The 20,918-nt window shown below is 36.3% G+C and overlaps 2 protein-coding genes across 2 annotated transcripts in view; both read left to right on the forward strand.

The window, feature by feature from the left end:
- Window positions 1-2,771, forward strand: part of bmp7b (bone morphogenetic protein 7b) — a 43,189-nt gene extending 40,418 nt beyond the window's left edge. Inside the window, exons 6-7 of the mRNA XM_038281826.1 lie at window positions 308-418; window positions 604-2,771. Coding sequence (XP_038137754.1) covers window positions 308-418; window positions 604-753 — 261 coding nt within the window. The 3' untranslated portion in view covers window positions 754-2,771. The remainder of the gene's footprint in view (window positions 1-307; window positions 419-603) is intronic.
- A 5,434-nt stretch (window positions 2,772-8,205) lies between these two features.
- On the forward strand, window positions 8,206-20,727 carry irf10 (interferon regulatory factor 10). Its single transcript, XM_038281832.1, has 8 exons — window positions 8,206-8,637; window positions 10,126-10,321; window positions 10,430-10,497; window positions 10,860-10,914; window positions 18,081-18,182; window positions 18,283-18,669; window positions 18,761-18,879; window positions 20,477-20,727. Exons 1-8 carry the CDS (start codon window positions 8,467-8,469, stop codon window positions 20,579-20,581), a joined length of 1,203 nt encoding a protein of 400 aa, XP_038137760.1. The 5' UTR covers window positions 8,206-8,466; the 3' UTR covers window positions 20,582-20,727.
- Window positions 20,728-20,918: the final 191 nt, after the last annotated feature.

Genomic DNA, 20,918 nt, shown 5'->3' on the forward strand with positions numbered 1-20,918 from the left:
AACAATCTGGGGTTTTATATGAAGCTTTAAAAGATTAGCATTTTGTCATTATTGTTAAAGTTGAATATAAAAGCAATTTTAAACGGGATTAAAAAAAAATCACAGATATGACATTCTATGTTTTGTTTATGGTTGCATTTTTTGTACAGTTCTTCTTGTGATCTCTAGAAAGACACTTAGCATAAAATTATTTGCATTTTTTCATGCATTTCAAAAGTGCCCAGAGGCTTGTCAGTTTGCAGTATTATCTTAAAGGATAAGAACACCCAGTAAGTCTCTCTGAACTTCTCCTTTTGTTCTCTCTCAGGACTGGATCATTGCTCCTGAAGGATATGCTGCATATTACTGTGAAGGAGAGTGTGCCTTCCCACTCAACTCCTATATGAATGCCACAAACCATGCTATTGTGCAAACACTTGTGAGTAGCTGTAAAACCAACTAAAATAAAATTTCAGCATGCATTTGCCAACTTTATCTTATCACTTTTTTGGCCAATATGAGACATAATCATTGCACACCAAGATTTTCTAAAGCATTTATCATGAAAAAGCTTATAATCCCATCTAAGACGTGTCATCATTTATCTCCTATTCTTCCTCCAAGGTTCATTTTGTTAATCCTGAATCGGTTCCCAAACCCTGCTGCGCACCGACACAGCTCCACGCCATCTCTGTGCTCTACTTTGATGACAGCTCAAATGTGATCCTCAAGAAGTATCGCAGCATGGTAGTGAGAGCTTGCGGCTGCCTCTGAGCCATCAGCCTCTTCACAGGAAAGCCCACATACGCACACAATGACAGAATGGACGGTAAACTCGATTAAAATGCTGTAGATGGATAAGAGAGAAAAGTCTGCATTTAATCATGACATATCATTGTAAGGACAAACCAGATTTTTAGCCCGTTTAAAGGCACAGCTCATCTGTATTTTTGTTTTAAAGAAATACATTTTTAGCCGCAAATGTGAAACCCATTTATAAAAAAACAAAATGGGGCCAAATACTTGCAAGCTATTTGCAAATTTGAAAAGAACAAAAACCTAAATATGATTAAGGATGTTTATTCAACTTTTTCATTTAACAGAGAAAAGGGAATTAATAATAAACAAAACTTGAAAAAAAAAGAATGACAAATATTCCTATTCATAATGTCCAATTTGTTGAGCGGATTTCAGAATAAATGCATTTACTAATGAAAATCCAAGTTATTCCACCAATTAATGTTCAACCCTTTTGTAAAGATAGAGATCCTTCCTACTCTTACTATAGCATCCTTTTTCATCATATAATTTTCCCTTTTTATTTAGGATTATATTAAGATTTGGATCATTAGCTTGCTGTGTGATGGAATGAGATTCCGCCGCTCCTACCGAAGATTTGGTGACTAACCAAAGTTTCACTTTGCACTGATGAACTAAATGTAGAGATACAATCACCTTTACCACAACATCTCTCCCTCCCTCTGTCTCTGATTTTGTTGTGTGTTGTTTTCTGTAATTTTCTTTTTTCAGAGTTTCTGAATATTTCCATTCTGCAAAACTACTACCATTTCCTTTCCCACTGAGGTTGGATGATTCATCCCTGAGAATTGCTGTCAGATTATCATACGTGATCAATGACAGCTGCTTAAGCCTGAACCTCTTCAAGACTTAAGTGGTATGATATTCATGAGTAAAAGGACCGTGTTTTAAAAGTATTTGCACAAATCATTTTAAATAAAAGTATAATATGATCTAATTACTTATACTTATAAGAGGAAAAGCAAGTATTCCTGCTGCTGTAAAAGGATGTAACATGCTGATCATTATAGTTATGTAATCTCTAACATCTAATGTACATAGCTGGGCAAAATTTAAGATAAGTTTTTTGTTACGATGAAAAATACCTTCATTTTCCCACAGAGGAAATATAAAGAAAACACTTAAGTGCTTATTATATGAAATATTTTGTTTTTTGTTTTTTTTTGTCTTTTTGCTCTTAATACAGTAAATATGAGTGTTAGACGGAGCTCCTCTAGTTTCAACAATATGACTGTGTTTTGTTTTTGCTTTTTTATAATCAGAAACATTTCCTACGACACAGATTTATCTTTCTAAGCTATCTTGTACATGAGGGAAAGGATTGGCAGCCTTCTCTCAGCCAGCTCACCGGCAGTGTGCAGAACTGCCTTTTCTTTAGCTGCTAACATCTGTAACTTTTAAAGGCAGTATATTTGTAATTTGTATAGCTCTGCAGTTCTATTTTTATATGCTCTACCGCTTCTCCCATCATTACTTTTTTATTGACACAAAGGCTCTCACTGATTTACCTGCTCAGGTGAAGAAGGTCTCTTTAAATGAGCTGCAGGATGCAGAACAAATAAATGTTCTTGTTTGTGATACTGCAAACTAAACACAAATGAAAACAGAAGGTTTGCATCTGCTTTTTTGTCATGTTTGCTGTCAGTTCGGAGACAGCCGACTTTCATGCTATTCGATTCATCAGCATATTTCAACAATGTGTGCAAATATTGTTTTAAAAAATGTGCCGTTGGATTTCATTTTTGTCTAATAATTTACAATTCTATTCTTTAAACTTTACCTATAGAATGCAGTTTACTGGTTCATTTTCACCTAATCCTTTTAGATGATCATCTTTGTATTCTAGTGATATCTGTGTTAAAACAAATGAATACTAGTGACACCATATTCAATTTTCACTGACTTTATTTGATCGTGATCATTCCCCTGATCTCTCACCATACTGTAAATGCACAAGACATATAAAGCAAAGACTGTACTAAATATATATATATATATATATATATATATATATATACACTCACCGGCCACTTTATTAGGTACCCCATGCTAGTAACGGGTTGGACCCCCTTTTGCCTTCAAAACTGCCTCAATTCTTGGTGGCATAGATTCAACAAGGTGCTGGAAGCCTTCCTCAGGGAGTTTGGTCCATATTGACATGATGGCATCACACAGTTGCCGCAGATTTGTCGGCTGCACATCCATTATGCGAATCTCCCCTTCCACCACATCCCAAAAATGCTCTATTGGATTGAGATCTGGTGACTGTGGAGGCCATTGAGTACAGTGAACTCATTGTCATGTTCAAGAAACCAGTCTGAGATGATTACAGCTTTATGACATGGCACATTATCCTAATGAAAGTAGCCATCAGAAGTTGGGTACATTGTGGTCATAAAGGGATGGACATGGTCAGCAACAATACTCAGGTAGGCTGTGGCGTTGCAACGATGCTCAATTGGTACCAAGGGGCCCAAAGAGTGCCAAGAAAATATTCCCCACACCATGACACCACCACCACCAGCCTGAACCGTTGATACAAGGCAGGATGGATCCATGCTTTCATGTTGTAGACGCCAAATTCTGACCCTACCATCCGAATGTCGCAGCAGAAATCGAGACTCATCAGACCAGGCAACGTTTTTCAAATCTTCTATTATCCAATTTCGATGAGCTTGTGCAAATTGTAGCCTCAGTTTCCTGTTCTTAGCTGAAAGGAGTGGCACCCGGTGTGGTCTTCTGCTGCTGTAGCCCATCTGCCTCAAAGATCGACGTACTGTGCGTTCAGAGATGCTCTTCTGCCCACCTTGGTTGTAACGGGTGGTTATTTGAGTCACTGTTGCCCTTCTATCAGCTGGAACCAGTCTGGCCATTCTCCTGTGACCTCTGGCATCAACAAGGCATTTCCGCCCACAGAACTGCCGCTCACTGGATGTTTTTTCTTTTTCGGACCATTCTCTGTAAACCCTAGAGATGGTTGTGCGTGAAAATCCCAGTAGATCAGCAGTTTCTGAAATACTCAGACCAGCCCTTCTGGCACCAACAATCATGCCACGTTCAAAGTCACTCAAATCACCTTTCTTCCCCATACTGATGCTCGGTTTGAACTGCAGGAGATTGTCTTGACCGTGTCTACATGCCTAAATGCACTGAGTTGCTGCCATGTGATTGGCTGCTTAGAAATTAAGTGTTAACGAGCAGTTGGACAGGTGTACCTAATAAAGTGGCCGGTGAGTATATATATATATATATATATATATATATATATATATATATATATATATATATATATATATATATATATATATATATATTCATACAGTAAGAAAATTAAGTTTTTTAAAAGCCTGCTATTTCACAAAGTCTCCAACTTAGAAATCATGGAGGGGTCATCCTATTGTCATTCTAGGTACATGTCCACGCTAAGAGACATGGCTCCCTCGTAAGATTCTGTACTGGGTTTATGTCTGGAGACTGTCTAGGCCATGCCAGAACCTCGATATGCTTCTTCCAGAGCCTCTCCTTGGTTATCCTGACTGTGTGGTTCGGGTCATTGTCATGTTGGAAAACCCAGCCCCACCCATCTTCAATGCTCTAACTAGGGGAAGGAGGATGCTCCCCAAAATCTCTCGATACATAGCCCCGGTCATTGGCAAACTTAAGACGAGCCTTAACATATGCTGGTTTAAGCAGGAGAAGCTTCCTTCAAATAATGTCGTCTTAGTGTATTACCAACAGTAACCTTGGAAATGGTGTTCCCAGCTCTTTTCAGGTCATTGATCAGCTCCTCCTCTCATGTTCTGGGCTGATTTTTCACCTTTCTTAGGATCATTGAGACTCCACCAGGTGAGATCGTGCATGGAGCCCCAGTCCCAGGGAGATTCATAGTCATGTGTAGCTCACAGTCGAAATGCACCTACGATAACAATTTCAGACCCCTCCATTATTTCTACCTAGGAGAACCTGCAAAACAGCAGTATTCAATATATAAATATATATATATATATATATATATATATATATATATATATATATATATATATATATATATATATATATATTTATATATATATATATATATATATATATATATATATATATTTATATATATATATATATATATAGTGGAGGATACAGGACTCCTTTCCCTTGATGTATAATACTGTGTAAATATTGTTTTTGCAAAGAAAATCTCATGTGTATTTATTTCCTGTGATGCCGTTTGTATTCTTTATTTTATTTCCATGTATAGAATGCTGTATCATTTTTTTTTAGACATAAGCCTTTTATTCATTTATTATGAACATTTTTTTTTAGAAATACAGACCACCTTGAGGCATGTTGCTCTGTACATTCAATATTTTCAGGTTTGTACTTTTCTGCTGTAATACAATCTGTTGTATAAAAGGTATATTTATTAAGAGCAGGCTAAGCTCTTCAAAAGTGCGCTCCAATTTCTCAACTATGTTTTACTGCTGAACTGTTACAATAAATTTGGAGAAAGGCAACACTAGCTGGTGTGTTTTGTGAGACGTAACAAACTTAAAGGAGCTATGTCATATTTTCACCAATTACATCATTGTCATTTACCCATCAAGGTTCAATGAAAACCAAAGATACATTCTAAGCTTCTTGAAAAGGGATCACATGCTAAGGGAAAACAGACTTTAAACTTCATGGCATTATATATTTACCACCCAAGAAAATGGTAGTGGAGGCAAAATCTGCAGGTCCATTTCAAGCCTTTAAGGTGAAAATTGCTATTGTTTAACCAGAAAAACACAAAAAAGAAAGAAGGCAGATAGAAGAGTTTTATTGATAAAACAAAATGCTTATGACATCCTCTCTCCAAAGTTACATTAAGTAACTAAACAATTAATTTCCAAAGTTCTTTCTTGCATCATATTGAATATCATATTTGAACTGAATAAGTCATGTGAATTACTTCTGTATTAGATTTACAAGACTTTTGTTGTTAATAATTAGGCTATTTTAATCTGTAAAGTATTTTTGTTACACATAATTATTATATTAAAGGAAAATTTTCTTCAGCCTGTATTTGTTATTTTGTAATCATGCTTTTTATTTGTATTTTTTTAATACCTGAATTTGCACCTACAGAAACTGTGTGTTTGTTGGAAACTCTTCTAAAATGTGATGTCAGGATCCTTTGGTCCATCACAGGTGAGCCTATGCTGGACTGGTGGTCTGTCCCAGTTGTACAGAGTTGGATGGGTGGATGGATAGTTACAGTAATAGTACTTGAATGGCCTTTTTCTACTGTTTAAATGATTACTTGGATCACTACATTTTTCTCTCAGGTGTTTTTTTTTTTTTTTGTAAAAAATCTTACCACCTTCATTTATAATGTAAAACATGGATAGGCCTATGTGAGCTACTATTGCTTTTCTCACTTGTGGTCATGAAAAGAATTGAATAATGGATAAAATACTCTCAAGTGGAATGTTCTAACATATTTAACATTTTAATTTTCTATATGTAAACAATTACCTGACAACAAAAACCCTGTGGTTAATTTTGCACATCCATATACTGATATCAAAGATTTACAGAATTCATGCTCTTTTCAGAACTAGATTTCTGCTGAATGATTATTAATAAAAGTGGGTTAGTAAGGACAATGAATAAGATGTTTGCCCCAGACCTCAAAACTGAAATAATTTTGTCCCTTGGAGGGTGTCTCGGGCATGTCCCTATGAGAGGAGGCCCAGGACACACTGGAGGGACAATGTCTCTCAGCTGGTCCTGGAGCAACTCGGGCTTCCCTCTGAGGACCCGGACCCAGTCCCAGATAAGCAGAAGACTAGGAGTATGAGCGTTGCTCATTATCCTCTGACCTTTAATATTAACAAGGGCTTTTTAAATTGCCTCATTTTTCTATTTTACTTATTTCAGACCATTATCTGTAAATCTGATAGAAGGATTTTTCAAAATGAAATGAAAGAAAAATGTCGAATAGCCCAATTCAGTCCATCTGACACCACCACAATTTTCAAATTCACCCCAATTTTTTATTTTTATTTTTTAACAATCTTGAAGCCGGTAATTTTTATCGCAGGGCGGAGCTAGATGGGGGGGCCAGGGGTGACCATGGCCACCCTTAGCCAATTATTGACCACCCCTGTGACCACCCATACCGTTTTTCTTGCCCTCTAATACAGATTATGGCATCAGTAATGCTATCATGAGGCATGTTTAAACTTATTACACATTTAGATTTTTCATATATTAATAGTTACTTTGTTTTAGTTGTAAATATTAACATTATAGTTTATATGTACAGAATTCCTGCTCTTTTAAGACCCTAATTTTGTGTCATATGGGGTAAAGAAAAAATGATGTGTCTCTGCAAGTCATCTAGGAGTTTTCGGTGAAATTACTCCTAGATAAATAATTTTTTTAATAATAACTTCAAAATCAATTTAATGTAGGTATTAGTATATGTAATATTAATGTTATGCAGAACAATTTTTGCAAAAACTAAGTACGTAATGACATTGGAAAACATTGCTTGCCCCCCCCCCCCCCCCCATTTTGACCACTATACCTTTTATTTAGACAGCATGGATGTTTAAATATATGTATATAATTGTAATCAAAAGGAAAGTAGTAGGAAAGTATAGTTTCTCTTTATTTACACTGGTTTTTGACTGGCCACCCCTATTAAAATTATCTGGCTACGCCTCTGCTTTATTGTGCCCAGATGCCATATGATACTACTTTCATGCATGTGTGAACAAAAAGTAAAACAGGTGAATTTAAGAAGGTTGGCCTTCTATAATGAGGCGGTGCATGCTGCCATCTGCTGGTCAAAGCTGCTCGTTGTCTTTATCGTTAAGTTTCATCTAACATGAGGTTTATGGTTTCTTTTCTTAGTATCAGTCCCATCTCTAACGCCTACTACGCACCGAACCAGACAATGAAAAGGTCGCACCCCGTTTAGGTAGTAAAGCTGGAAGCGCGTCTGACAGAAAGAGAAAAACAAGTTTGAACACCCACATACTTTCATTTTCACAGGAACGTTTCGTTATGAGTGACTGCATGTGTGTGCCTGTTAGTGTGTGTGTGAGGGTTTATTCTCTTCCTGCAAAAGCAACTGATTAACAGGCAAGACTCTTCTTTAATTAGCATATTAAATTAGCCTTATCACACCTTTAAGGTGTCTCTTAGGTTTTTTATTTTTATTTTAGGATCCAAATACATTTTCTAAACTAAATTTAATAATTATCAGATACCTATATAGGGTAATTGATGCATTTTTTTTCCACTTAGTTTTAAATGCTTTTAAACTGGATTGGCTCGCTTTTATATCAGATATTTCAAGTCACCTTACTTGGAAATGATTATATGTTCTCAAGAGCGCAGTCGGGAAACCGAAAGCATAAAAATAGCTTTAAAACTTTCGCTTTCGCTTGCGGGATCTCACTGAATTTTAGTTGCGACTTCTCCATTTAACATTTCGATGGACTGAGTTGGTTTACATCTGGGCAGCTTCTTTATTCTCCTCTTTTCACATTTTCAGATTTAGATTGAGCGTCCCAGAAAGAAAGCGTAGACATCTGGTTATGTTATCAAAAGTGGTGTAAGAGGTCCTGAAGCCCCTCTGCTGCGGAGCGCTGATCCTGTGAGGCGCAACATGTGCTGAAGATGGATGAAGGAGCCAAGTTGCACCTAAAAGAATGGCTGATAGCTCAGGTGGAGAGTGGCAAATATGAAGGCCTGTGCTGGGAGGACGAGGAAAAAACCATGTTCAGGATCCCCTGGAAGCATGCAGCCAAGAAAGACTACAAGCAGACGGAGGATGCGGCTCTCTTTAAGGTCAATACCTGATTTATGTTAAATTTTTACCAAAGCCTATGACTTCTTATTGGGAAATGATCAGTGAATGAAACTAAACTGATGATTCTTACCTAAAATTGGCAAATTGATCAATTTAGAACTTTTTAAAAATTAAAAATATATCTTTTGTAGACGAATAAGGGCCTTAGACGACCAAACTGCTTTAAATAATGGTAGAATATTTGAATAGCGACAGTTCTTTCTGCTTTCTGTTATAAAATGTTTATACCTGCATCGACAGATTGTTAATGACATAGGTAAAAACACCTATTACACATCAAATCAGAGCTGCTATGATCCTATCTCTGGATAAATAAACGAGTTAATCCTATTAATTTGAGACTTTTAATAAAAGCCCATTTATACAATAAACCTAATAAGTCTATTTGATTGTAATAAAAAAAACAAAAAAGAAACAACAGTGAGCTAAAAGCTAATTTAACATAGTTATTTGCTTTGGCTTTATGTAAAAAGTTATGTTTACACACCTAAAAGTTGTGATGTTAAAATAATTGAGGACAGCTGTAAGATTAAAAGGCATGTTTGAATATATTTAAAACATAGTAATATTGTCAAATTACAGTTTTCCTCTTAAAAAAGACCGATTTCCACCCAAATGATCATTGAATGAAACAAAACTCTGAGGATTCTTACCTAAAATCCATCATTGATTATCGAATACAGTGACAATAGGCAAATTTATCAATTTAGACATATTAATATTGTGAAATTACACTTTTCCTCTTAAAAATGTCTATACACCTAATATAAAAATTACAAATGTAGATTAAAACTGTGGATTAAAACAAGGAACTAAAATGTTTGGTCAAAAGTGATGCAGAATTACTGATATACTCTGAAACTTAAGGTTAAAAGTTCATTTGTATTGTGGTGAAGGAATTTGGTTAACATTACAGGCTCTAATGTAAGATTAAAGCAAACAGTTAAATAGATAAACATTTAAAACATTTATTCAAATTTAGACAATAAGCTCATAGTTGAAAATCAGTCAAATGTAAATATATCTGTTGCGATTAAGTATTTTAGGTCCTTTAATTTTCTATTTTCTTTACTACCATAAATTTTCCTATTCTTATTTCTCAGGTGTTCCAGCTGCACTGCACCATTAGATTTCATAAATTGTGAAATTAAATGTGTAAAAGCTGAGTTGGCCTTGTGTTTTGCTTCATCCCAGGTCCTATCAAGCAGGACCAAACATTTTGAACATGCAAAGCGTGATAATATAATCTGTCTAAATGCCGCAACAAAGAATTAGTTTTCTATGTTTAGTCTGATGTAAACTAAACATAGAAAATAAACTGTTCTCCTGTGGAATGATTCAAATCAAACTATTATGGTGGAAAAATATAAAACAATTTTCTCTTTTTTTCCATTTTAGACAATAGTTTTATGAAAGATTTTTCTTTTTCAAAATCTTTATCTTCTATTGTTTTTATTCATGCATAGGCCTGGGCTGTGTATAAAGGCAAATACAAGGAGGGCAGGGATAAAGCTGATCCCACAATGTGGAAGACTCGACTCCGTTGTGCACTTAACAAGAGCACCGATTTCCAGGAGGTTCCTGAACGCAACCAGCTGGACATCACTGAGCCCTATAAGGTCTACCGAGTTGAGCACGATGTCTCCCTATCCAAGCCAGCAGGTAAAACAGGACTAAGCTGATGCAAAATTGGTCTTCTCTTTCTTATAATTGTTCTGATATGAATGCATTTGTCTGTTGTTTTGGATCCCATCTGTGGCCTCTTCACAGCTCAGCCAAAACATGCATTCAGCCAGGTCAGACTATCTCCAAGGAGCCCTGGTTTTCCAGAAAAACAGGTAAGATAGTTAATGAACACATACAGCTAAAATACACTGTATTATAAAATGTGTCTTGGGGCACTATGAATACTTTTGGTTAGCTTTAGCGTTGTGGTTGATTCGGTGGAAGCTGTGTGTCTCATATCTGCCAGTTTAAAAACAATTTGGGCTTTCACAGGGAGGCTTTATGATATATTAAAATCATTTTAAGAGCAATCACAGTAAAAACAGATAGACTAATTCTTAATTTAGAAGTTGCACTTTATGTGGATTACAGATGTTATTGTAGTGAAGAGTTTTTGGCTATGTAGGGGACAAATATTGTCTTCCTCTTTCAATTCATATTAGATGCTTTAAAGCTTTGGTTTCTGTTTTTGTAGATCCACTGTCAAAATAAACCTTTTCAAGTACTCAAGGAAGACAAACCGTGTGCTGGTAAGGGTCGCATACACAAACATGTCAGAATTTCCTCTGGATTATCACACACATTCACAGATGCCACCCAATATATAAGAAAAACAATAAAAAAAAATTGATTGTGTTCAGTAACCTAATTCAAAAAGTAAATTTGACGTAGATTAATTGTATACACAATAATGTATTACAGTTATTGCTTTAAGTTTATTTGTATGTGTATGGCTTCTAATGAAAATCCCAAATTTGCTTTATCTAAAAATTAGAGTGAAACATTAGCCCAATTAAATCAATATTAGGATCATAGTTATTTTCCAGCAGATAATGACATTCCCTCCAAGGAAAGTATGCCAAACATGGGCATCACTTAAGAAGGTAGCTGTTTACATGCTGGTTTACCCAAACCATTAAATGGAGAGTTGGGTGGAATAAAATAGTGTTCTAGAAAAGGGTGTACATACTGAATGGGTAAATGCGCCTTTAGGAGAAGTATAAAACAAAATATAAAACGAAGTTTGGAAACGAACCTAAAAGGGAAGTTAACAAGGTAGAGACTTTTACTGCTGTCCAGAGGGCATTCAAAGCTTCTGAAGCTCTGATGACAAACATGCTTGAAAAATAAAACTAGACTGTTTGCTTTATAATACAGTCCCCTTTTTAGATGAAAGTAGAATGTATAATTTTATACAGAAATTAATGTCCCAGAGGAAGTGTGAAAGGCTTAGAGGATATCGATAAACAATAGGTCCAGTAAGAGGTTCCCATGTCATCTGAAAGTGTTTGTCTCCAGTTTTATGAAGTTTGTAGAACGCACTTTCATCTAGAAGGTATTCAATAATTATACAGTGTTATTGAAAGGCTGATTTACTTTTTAGCAGGACTTGCCACCTTTCTGCTCTGCTAAAAGAACCAATATCTCATTTAATAAGGATAATCACTACACCAGTATCACGGTACCGCATTGAGCCATCAACCCAACTGACACAAACTTCAGAGCATTGATTGGAAACCCTTATCAGATGAAGGGTGTCAGATCTAAAAATTCTGTTCAGCAATCTTGACTTATTTTTACACCTCAGCAGAGCCACAGTTTCATCCCCCCTATGATAGACTGATATACAGTAGGCAAAAGCAGCCTAGAGCAAGTACCAAAAATCAATGTACTCTACATTTCATACACATGTTTTTCAGCCTGCAAATATTTCTTTATCAAACTCTTTCTTTTTTCTTTTTTGAGTGCTCATGTAATATTCTAATTTACTGAGAAACTCAATGTATGAGGCATAAATTGATATGTATTATTTACCAAGAGGGTTCTGCATGTTGGTCCTTTATTCCAGGCTTATTTCTTTTCACTTGTTCAACGAACAAAACAGCTCATGGTTGAATACATCTGTTTACTTGCTGGTGAAGATTCTCAGTCATCCAGGTCATAGCCATTCCAAATCCAGGAAGCTTTTTCAATTCAAAAATTGAAAAAGCTTCCTGGATCCGAAGCGAAACGACTTCAAACTTGGAAAAAAAAAAAAGTGGTTTGTTTCATCTGGTTTGTTTCATCTTTCATTTGTTTTTTAACTTTAAAACATTTTTATTTTATCTGTCTATTTGTTCTACATAAGAAGGATCTACGATTCAGGCTGTGGAGCTTCTATCTTCACAGAGAAACTAAGGAATGGGAGGCAAGAGTTTATGACATCGCAATAATTCATTTTGAATCGAGACTAAGGTCAAGGCAAAAAAAATAAAATAATAATAACAACATCAATGTGTGGAAATTAGAAGCTTGGTCGATGTCAGACGAGGGCTTGGAGTAGCAGAAAAAATCCACGGTACAGAAATCCGAGGCCTCGTGCATAAAAGAGAGCCCAGCTTTCATACTAAAACTTGGCGGTAGGGAAAATCTCAGAACTTCTGGCAAAAAAAAACAAAAAAACAAGACGTATAAAACTGTGTGTAGACTTGTTACTGCACACCTTTTCTTTAAACTTTCTAGCTTACAGAAAATAAAACTCCATAACTGCTTTGAACCTCCTCTGCCTGCCTACAAATTAATATGTTAAACAATATAACCAATAGTAACTTATTGCAGACATCAGCAACTCATTATTAATAATAATAATAATAATAATTGAATTTTATTGCTCTCTCATTGGAGAAATTTATCTCTGCATTTAACCCATCCAATGGGGAAACGTGGGCTGCCATCGTGGGGCATCTGGGGAGCAATCCAGGGTTAAGGGTCTTGCTCGTAGACCCAGAGTTGGAGTCCGTGGGAGTGGGGCTCTAAATAAAAACCTTAGGATTCCACGCTCTATGCCCTAACCACTAGGCCGCCACCCCCTTTACAGTTTAATTATTAAAGCTGTGATCCTCCATTCAAATCTACGTAAGCACATTTTCTGGTAATATCTGAGCAACATACAGTACATAACGGTGTAGCTGTTTTTGGGTCCTTTCAGGGTGACTGTTAAATAGCCACACTGTCAATTAGAGGGGTAGTTAGATTTTGAACTGGTATTCCTCACCTTCTTTGTGCTGGACAATCTAAAGCAGTTATAAGTCATCCGTCATTCTCTAACAGCAGGATCTCTGAACACCCCCCAATCTCCCCAATACTTCTGCTGCCAATGTTCTCCAGCTGTGCCAAGGCTGCCATCCTTACACAATTTTACACAGCTTTTCATACTGTATATTTGTGGGATTATCTACAATTTGTCCACCTGATTAGTCATCACATCTGACTTGTTTGAAATTAATATGCACAAATTTGTTTGGGTTAGAATAGGAAAAAATAAATATAGATTGTATGCTCCTCGGCCTACAGATGGATGCATATTTACAGTTTACTTGCAACTGAGGCTGTTTCCGTTATTTCTAGATGTGTTACAGTGCTCTAAAAGGTTGATGTGTTTTAACATCCTTCCAAATTAAATAATCCATGGAGAAACATCAGCTTTAATGCTCCTTCAGTTAAAGTTAACTAAATGATGGTATATTTTATTTTATTTGGAATTTTTTAATGCTTTTTTATCTAAAAAGTTTGTGTGGCTTCCGTACATTTTCACTGTAGTTCAAAGGCTTGTATGGATTGCTGCCCACTTTCATGCAGAGATTATTTGTATTCATTTAAAACACACCTTATACATGAGGGCCCCAGTTTTAAGAACGAAAGTAAACCAGGGAAAATAAAAACAAAAAAATGCTGTTTCTAGTGGCATGATCTTTCAAAAAAACCCAGAAAATTAAAAAAAGCTGGAAGGCAAATGGTCCAGATCTGCTTTAAATGGAATTGCTGTGATTGTAGCCGTGTAGGTGGGCGTGGAAGAATGGAGAACAGAATGACATCAAGCAATAATAGCTTACTTTCATTTCCTCATAAACTGTACAGGAGGATCACAGGATTATACAAATTAGGTTTTTTAGACATAATATCCTTTTTTGTGGTATTATAAGGCTGGTTGTATGTCGTGTTTTGCTCTTGCCAAACTGGTTTCCTTATTGGTCATACACTATATTGCCAAAAGTATTTGCTCACCTGCCTTGACTCACATATGAGCTTAAGTGACATCCCGTTCCTAATCCATAGGGTTCAATATGACGTCGGTCCACCCTTTGCAGCTAGAACAGCTTCAACTCTTCTGGGAAGGCTGTCCACAAGGTTTAGGAGTGTGTTTATGGGAATTTTTGACCATTCTTCCAGAAGCGCATTTGTGAGGTCGCACACTGATGTTGGACGAGAAGGCCTGGCTCTCAGTCTCCGCTCTAATTCATCCCAAAGGTGTTCTATCGGGTTGAGGTCAGGACTCTGTGCAGGCCAGTCAAGTTCATCCACACCAGACTCTGTCATCCATGTCTTTATGGACCTTGCTTTGTGCACTGGTGCACAGTCATGTTGGAAGAGGAAGGGGCCAGCTCCAAACTGTTCCCACAAAGTTGGGAGCATGGAATTGTCCAAAATGTCTTGGTATGCTGAAGCATTCAGAGTTCCTTTCACTGGAACTAAGGGGCCAAGCCCAGCTCCTGAAAAACAACCTCACACCATAATCCCCCCTCCACCAAACTTTACACTTGGCACAATGCAGTCAGACAAGTACCGTTCTCCTGGCAACCGCCAAACCCAGACCCGTCCATCAGATTGCCAGATGGAGAAGCGCGATTCGTCACTCCAGAGAACGCGTCTCCACTGCTCTAGAGTCCAGTGGCGGCGTGCTTTACACCACCGCATCCGACGCTTTGCATTGCACTTGGTGATGTATGGCTTGGATGCAGCTGCTCGACCATGGAAACCCATTCCATGAAGCTCTCTGCGCACTGTTCTTGAGCTAATCTGAAGGCCACATGAAGTTTGGAGGTCTGTAGTGATTGACTCTGCAGAAAGTTGGCGACCTCTTCGCACTATGCGCGTCAGCATCCGCTGACCCCGCTCCGTCAGTTTACGTGGCCTACCACTTCGTGGCTGAGTTGCTGTCGTTCCCAAACACTTCCATTTTCTTATAATACAGCTGACAGTTGACTGTGGAATATTTAGGAGCGAGGAAATTTCACGACTGGATTTGTTGCACAGGTGGCATCCTATCACAGTTCCACGCTGGAATTCACTGAGCTCCTGAGAGCGACCCATTCTTTCACAAATGTTTGTAAAAACAGTCTGCATGCCTAGGTGCTTGAATTTATACACCTGTGGCCATGGAAGTGATTGGAACACCTGATTCCAATAATTTGGATGGGTGAGCAAATACTTTTGGCAATATAGTGTACTTGCAATGGATCAAAAAACACCAAGCTTTCAGAGAGTCAGTGAATGGCTTAAGAACTCTGACATTTTTTCGACATGTAATTTTATTTAATTTTAGTTAAATTTTCCTAATGTGTATTATAATAAATATTATATAGTTATGACTTTTTAGTAAAGGTGTCAATGTACTTATGACAGAAACTAGCTTTGTACTTTTTGTTAAAAGTTTTTCACATATAATAAGCTTATCACTAATAATGAGCCTATTACTGCTCTGTGAAGAGAGAGAGGTTCTTAGATTAGTTCATACTTTTTCAATTTGAAAATGACTGTAATGCAATATCATACATTAGGTTTCACTTTTAGTTTTGTTTGGCTGTTATGATGCAGCATGCACTAGTTTTCAACAAGTCATGCTGTTCGCTTTGAAAGTAGATCATGTTTGATAAACTAAAGATGATATTACACATTCCAGGGAATGAAATAAATGTTTAATAAGGTGGAAAATGTTACAACCTTCAGCTTTAAGAGCCTGGATTTACGGTATATCTTTTTTTAGCAACAGCTGAAAAAATACCTGCCTGTTTATTTTATTTTTTTCCCCTTCATTTTAATTTTAAAGGAATTATTTTTTGTCTCAAAGACATTTACTTGTATTCATAAAGGTAAAAAAAATGCAGAAAAAGTACAAAATGACTAGCATCTATTAAAAGCTCTTTTAATTGTTTGGCATAAGAACAAACTAACAAATATCTTGTTTCAAAAAAGTTTCCCTGCGATAATTGTCTCTTTTAAAGTTTTATAGCAGAGATAGATTAATGATATTGCCAAAGTTCATATCATGAAATATGTCGTAATATTTGTCGATATCATATCATCAGGATATCAATAAAAACAAAATAAAAGCCCCAGAAAGTCTGTCCAAAACAGACAAATTGATGGCAATCAATTTTCCATTTGTACTAAACTTTAATATAACTTTTTTTAAAATATGTAGTAAAATACAAAGAAACTGCATAAAATATGAAATATCATCAGTGCTGTAATAATAGACTCTAATCTTTATTGAAATAATCGAAATATGATATCACCGTTAATGAATAATATGATATTTTATCATATTTAAGGGCTTTTGCGTTGAATCAATTATGGTCCAATAATTCTTCAGTATAACATCAGCATATCAGTGCACTACAGTAGATTTAATGTAGATCAACTGTTTTCGTTAAACTTTTATCCACAATCAGTAGATGCAATGAAGCTATGTCCTGAATTTAGACATACTTATAAAAATGCCTGTTTCTTGGGTTCTGGTTGTATTTACAGCTGATCTTTTAATTCCTTCAAAGCTTGCATTTTCAGGGCAACAACAATTTCTACTTGTTTATCAATTAGGATAATGCAACTCGTTTAAATATTCTTAGTGCCAAGTCAAGAGGGAATGTTTTCTATTTAAAGGTTTTTTTCATTTTCTTAAGTTCAGTTTTTTTTCTCTAGTGTTTCTTTGAACTACCTCTTAAATCATACAACTTTGGTTAAACATTTTGGGTATCCTATCCTTCCTCAAATCTTTCCTAGCAGTGCTGAAATTCTGATCTACTCCTTCTGACAAAACTGTAGAGTCAAACGCATAGGACTTTGTATGTATTAGTGCACAGCTTTCTAGCTCTGCCCACAAATATTTAATGGTCTGAAATCGGCCTTTTGCATCAAATACACCAAAGCATTAAGTTGGTTTTCCTTAGACCACCTTTATACTAATTATCTATTTGCTCATTTGGCATTTAGAAGAGAAAATTAAGCTCTAGCAGCTTTAATTTCTTTAAGCAGTTGCTTTAAAACAACATAATATATTCTCACAATGACATCTGTTTTGGAAACTGGGGTATTTCTTCCATTAGAAAAGAAATATATTAATCTATGAAGAAACATAATACCAGTTTATTTCCTAAGCAGGATGCCTGAATGTACTGATGATGTTTAGTTTTCAAATTTAGAAAGGAATTGTTCAGGGGCACAGATATCTTCATGATAACCTGTCACTTTTCTTTTGATTTTCTTACAACCTTACAAAAACAAGAGTTTGAGGAGTTGCCATAAAATGCATCCACAGATACGCCCTGGTTTAACTCAGATGTAATGAGCAACCTATCAGCAACCTGCAGAAAAATAGGTCCTTTAGAATCTTTTAGGATTATTTTGCAGCATATAATCTCAATGTAGGAACATTTCTGACTTTGCCAATATATACTATATAGATATATAGATAAAATTACCTCATGTTATTCTGACATTAAGCAAATAAAAATAATTTAGATAATTCTTACTGGCCTAAAACATAAAAAGTTAAGTCTAGAATAGATTTTTTTTGTTTCTTTTTCACGGTCTATTTGAATATTATTTTTAATGCACACATGGACATTCTTGAGTATGTTCTCTGTTTCTGCTTCAGATGACCTAATGAGGGAGCATATGTACTGTGAAGTAACTGAGAAGCAAAATCTAAATCAGCCTCCTCCAATAAGTTTCTTCGGCCCTTCACTAAATATAACTGGTAAGCAAAGTAGATATTTCCATTGAAAAATGACTTGCTCAGCACATATGCATTTTTCTATGTTAATCTTGATCATGCTAACTGCATTCTGTGGGTACAGACTTTCGCATGCAGGTGAAGTTGGTGTACCATGGCCAGACGGTGACGAATCTGACCACCCAGAGCCCAGATGGATGCTTTATCCTCCAGGGGCATGTTCCTTTGGGAAATGAACAGATCTATGGACCCTGCTCTGCCCAGCAGATCTCTTTTCCCTCCCCGGGCTCTGTAGCTCTTCCAGCCAGCTTGGTAGAAGCGATGAACCGCCTTCTTTGTCACCTGGAAAGGGGTGTTTTATTGTGGGTGGCACCAGATGGGGTGTTTATCAAGCGCTTCTGCCAGGGCAGGGTGTACTGGAGTGGTCCCTTGGCCCAGCACTCTGACAAGCCGAACAAACTTGAACGAGAAAAGACCTGCAAGCTTCTGGACATACCCACTTTTCTAAATGGTATTACAGAAGACGCATGCTATAGAATTTCATTAAATTACTATTTCTGTTTAAAACATCAACCTAAGAATATAAGCTAATGTTTCCACAGCACTTCAGAACAGTTTACAAGGAAAGGGGCCACCACCTTCGTACGAGATCGAGCTCTGCTTTGGGGAAGAATTTCCAGACCAAAATGTACCTAAAACCAGGAAGCTCATAATAGCACATGTAAGTTGGACAAGAACACAAAAAGAACACAATCTGAGCAGCAGGAGTAGCCGGTGTACATGCATAGTCTACGGTTGATGCACATCAAAAGCTCCTACAGCAGATTTCGAGCAGCTGGAGCATTGCATGCATCTGAGTTGCTTCGCTAGGCATCCGATGCTTGAGTTGAAAGATCTGAACTTTTGTTTGTGGATGTGCCCAATCAGAGAGAGGCCCATTATGTGCTTATGTCCTGGTAGGATATGCAGGCATTGATGGTAGTTTTTCAAACTGGGCTTTGGTGAGATGAAAATAGATCTGGAAGCTGAAATATGCTCCAGCTGCACATAAGACCTTAATGAAGACAAGCGTTGTAGATGAAGCAGCATATGCTTCTTTGCTGCTCACATCGTGTTCAGTGTGAATGGAGAAAAACTTTTACCCCTTTCCTAACAAACCTTCAAACTTTGAATGGAGGTCCAAGATTGTTCTTTTTTTGTTGTTGTTTGTTTTGTTGGTTTTTTTGTCGTCAATCACAGGGCGCATCTTTAAGCCCTTTCTTACAGCTCTATTTTTCTTTCTCTGAAATAATAAATTTTCTTGGTAGTTTGTTTGGGATTATTGTCTATTGGCTCAATCTCCAGATGATCCGTCAGTTGTGTAGATGGGGATACACTGAGGTTACATTGCAAACTCCAAGTCTTTGAGACCCTCAAAAAAGTAGTTCTTGGTTCTTGCAAACTGATTTTTTTTACTCTTTCAAAAACATTTCATCGAGTTCCTGGTTGTGGCCAATTTATATAGAATAGAATTCAACTTTATTTTCATTACAAGGTCACAAATACAAAGTGACAAAATGAACTCTGCATTTAACCCATTCCCTTGGGGAGCAGTGGGCTGCCTTTTTGCGGCACATGGCGAGCAGTGTGGGGTTAAGGGTCTTCCTCAAAGACTTAGAGTGGCAGTCTATGGGAGTGGGGCTTGAACTCATAACCTCTGGGACCCAAGTGCAATTCCCAAACCACTAGGCCGCCACTCCCCCATATAATGTATATGTAGAAAAATGTTCTTTCAACTGCCAGATTATCCTCCCAAAGTTCACTGGAAAAAAGCAAAGTTTAGAAAAATTGCTATAGTTACTTCCAGGGGTTTGTTTCAAAGTGATAATGTTTAAAACGTTTTATCATTTTATAAGACAATCAAGGACTACAGTTGATATTTGGCACTGATAGGAAGCAGGATAGAGTTCTAGAGTTCCAGATTTCAGTCGTTTTCATGGCTTATTTGTTGTATTTGTATGTATATATAACTATATATATATATAACTATATATATAACTATATATATATATATATATATATATATAACTATATATATATATATATATATATATATATATATATATAGTTATATAGTTATATAGTTTTATATATTTATATATATATATAAATAGGTAGGGCGGTAGGTAGATCCATGATTTTTCAGAAACTTAGTCTTCATTACATGGTTGGGTATTTTATTTTCTTGTAATGTGCTACTGATAAGAACCTCTTTTTTGGCCAGTAGATGTCCTTACAGTCACAGTCTTTGAGTGTTTCTCTGTTTACTTGTTTGCCAGGTTGTTCCCCTGTTTGCTGTGGAACTGTTACGGAGACTGGGACAAGCTGAGGAAAAACATCAGAAAGCTACCCTCAGTGCAGAAGAAAATATGTCAGAAGACTGAGAGATCCACCTTATTCCTGACTAGATATGGACAGTACACAGTTGAACTTTATCTCCATCCTTGTAATCACCAACATCAATAATACAACATTACTATCATTGAAGAAGATTATATATATATATATATATATATATATATATATATATATATATATATATATATATATATATATATATATATATATATATATATATATATATATAGCAGCGGCTGTAATTTTTGCTCAAAGCTTGCTTATAACCAACTTATAATGTGAATGTTTTTCTCCCTCCCTTTTTGAAGTTAAACTCATAAAATATGATAATTTAATTTTCTCCTACTAGAACAAATATGCAGA

The sequence above is a fragment of the Cyprinodon tularosa genome, unplaced genomic scaffold (genome assembly GCF_016077235.1).
Source record: "Cyprinodon tularosa strain WSP-4 unplaced genomic scaffold, ASM1607723v1 ctg176, whole genome shotgun sequence".
Classification (NCBI taxonomy): Eukaryota; Metazoa; Chordata; class Actinopteri; order Cyprinodontiformes; family Cyprinodontidae; genus Cyprinodon; species Cyprinodon tularosa.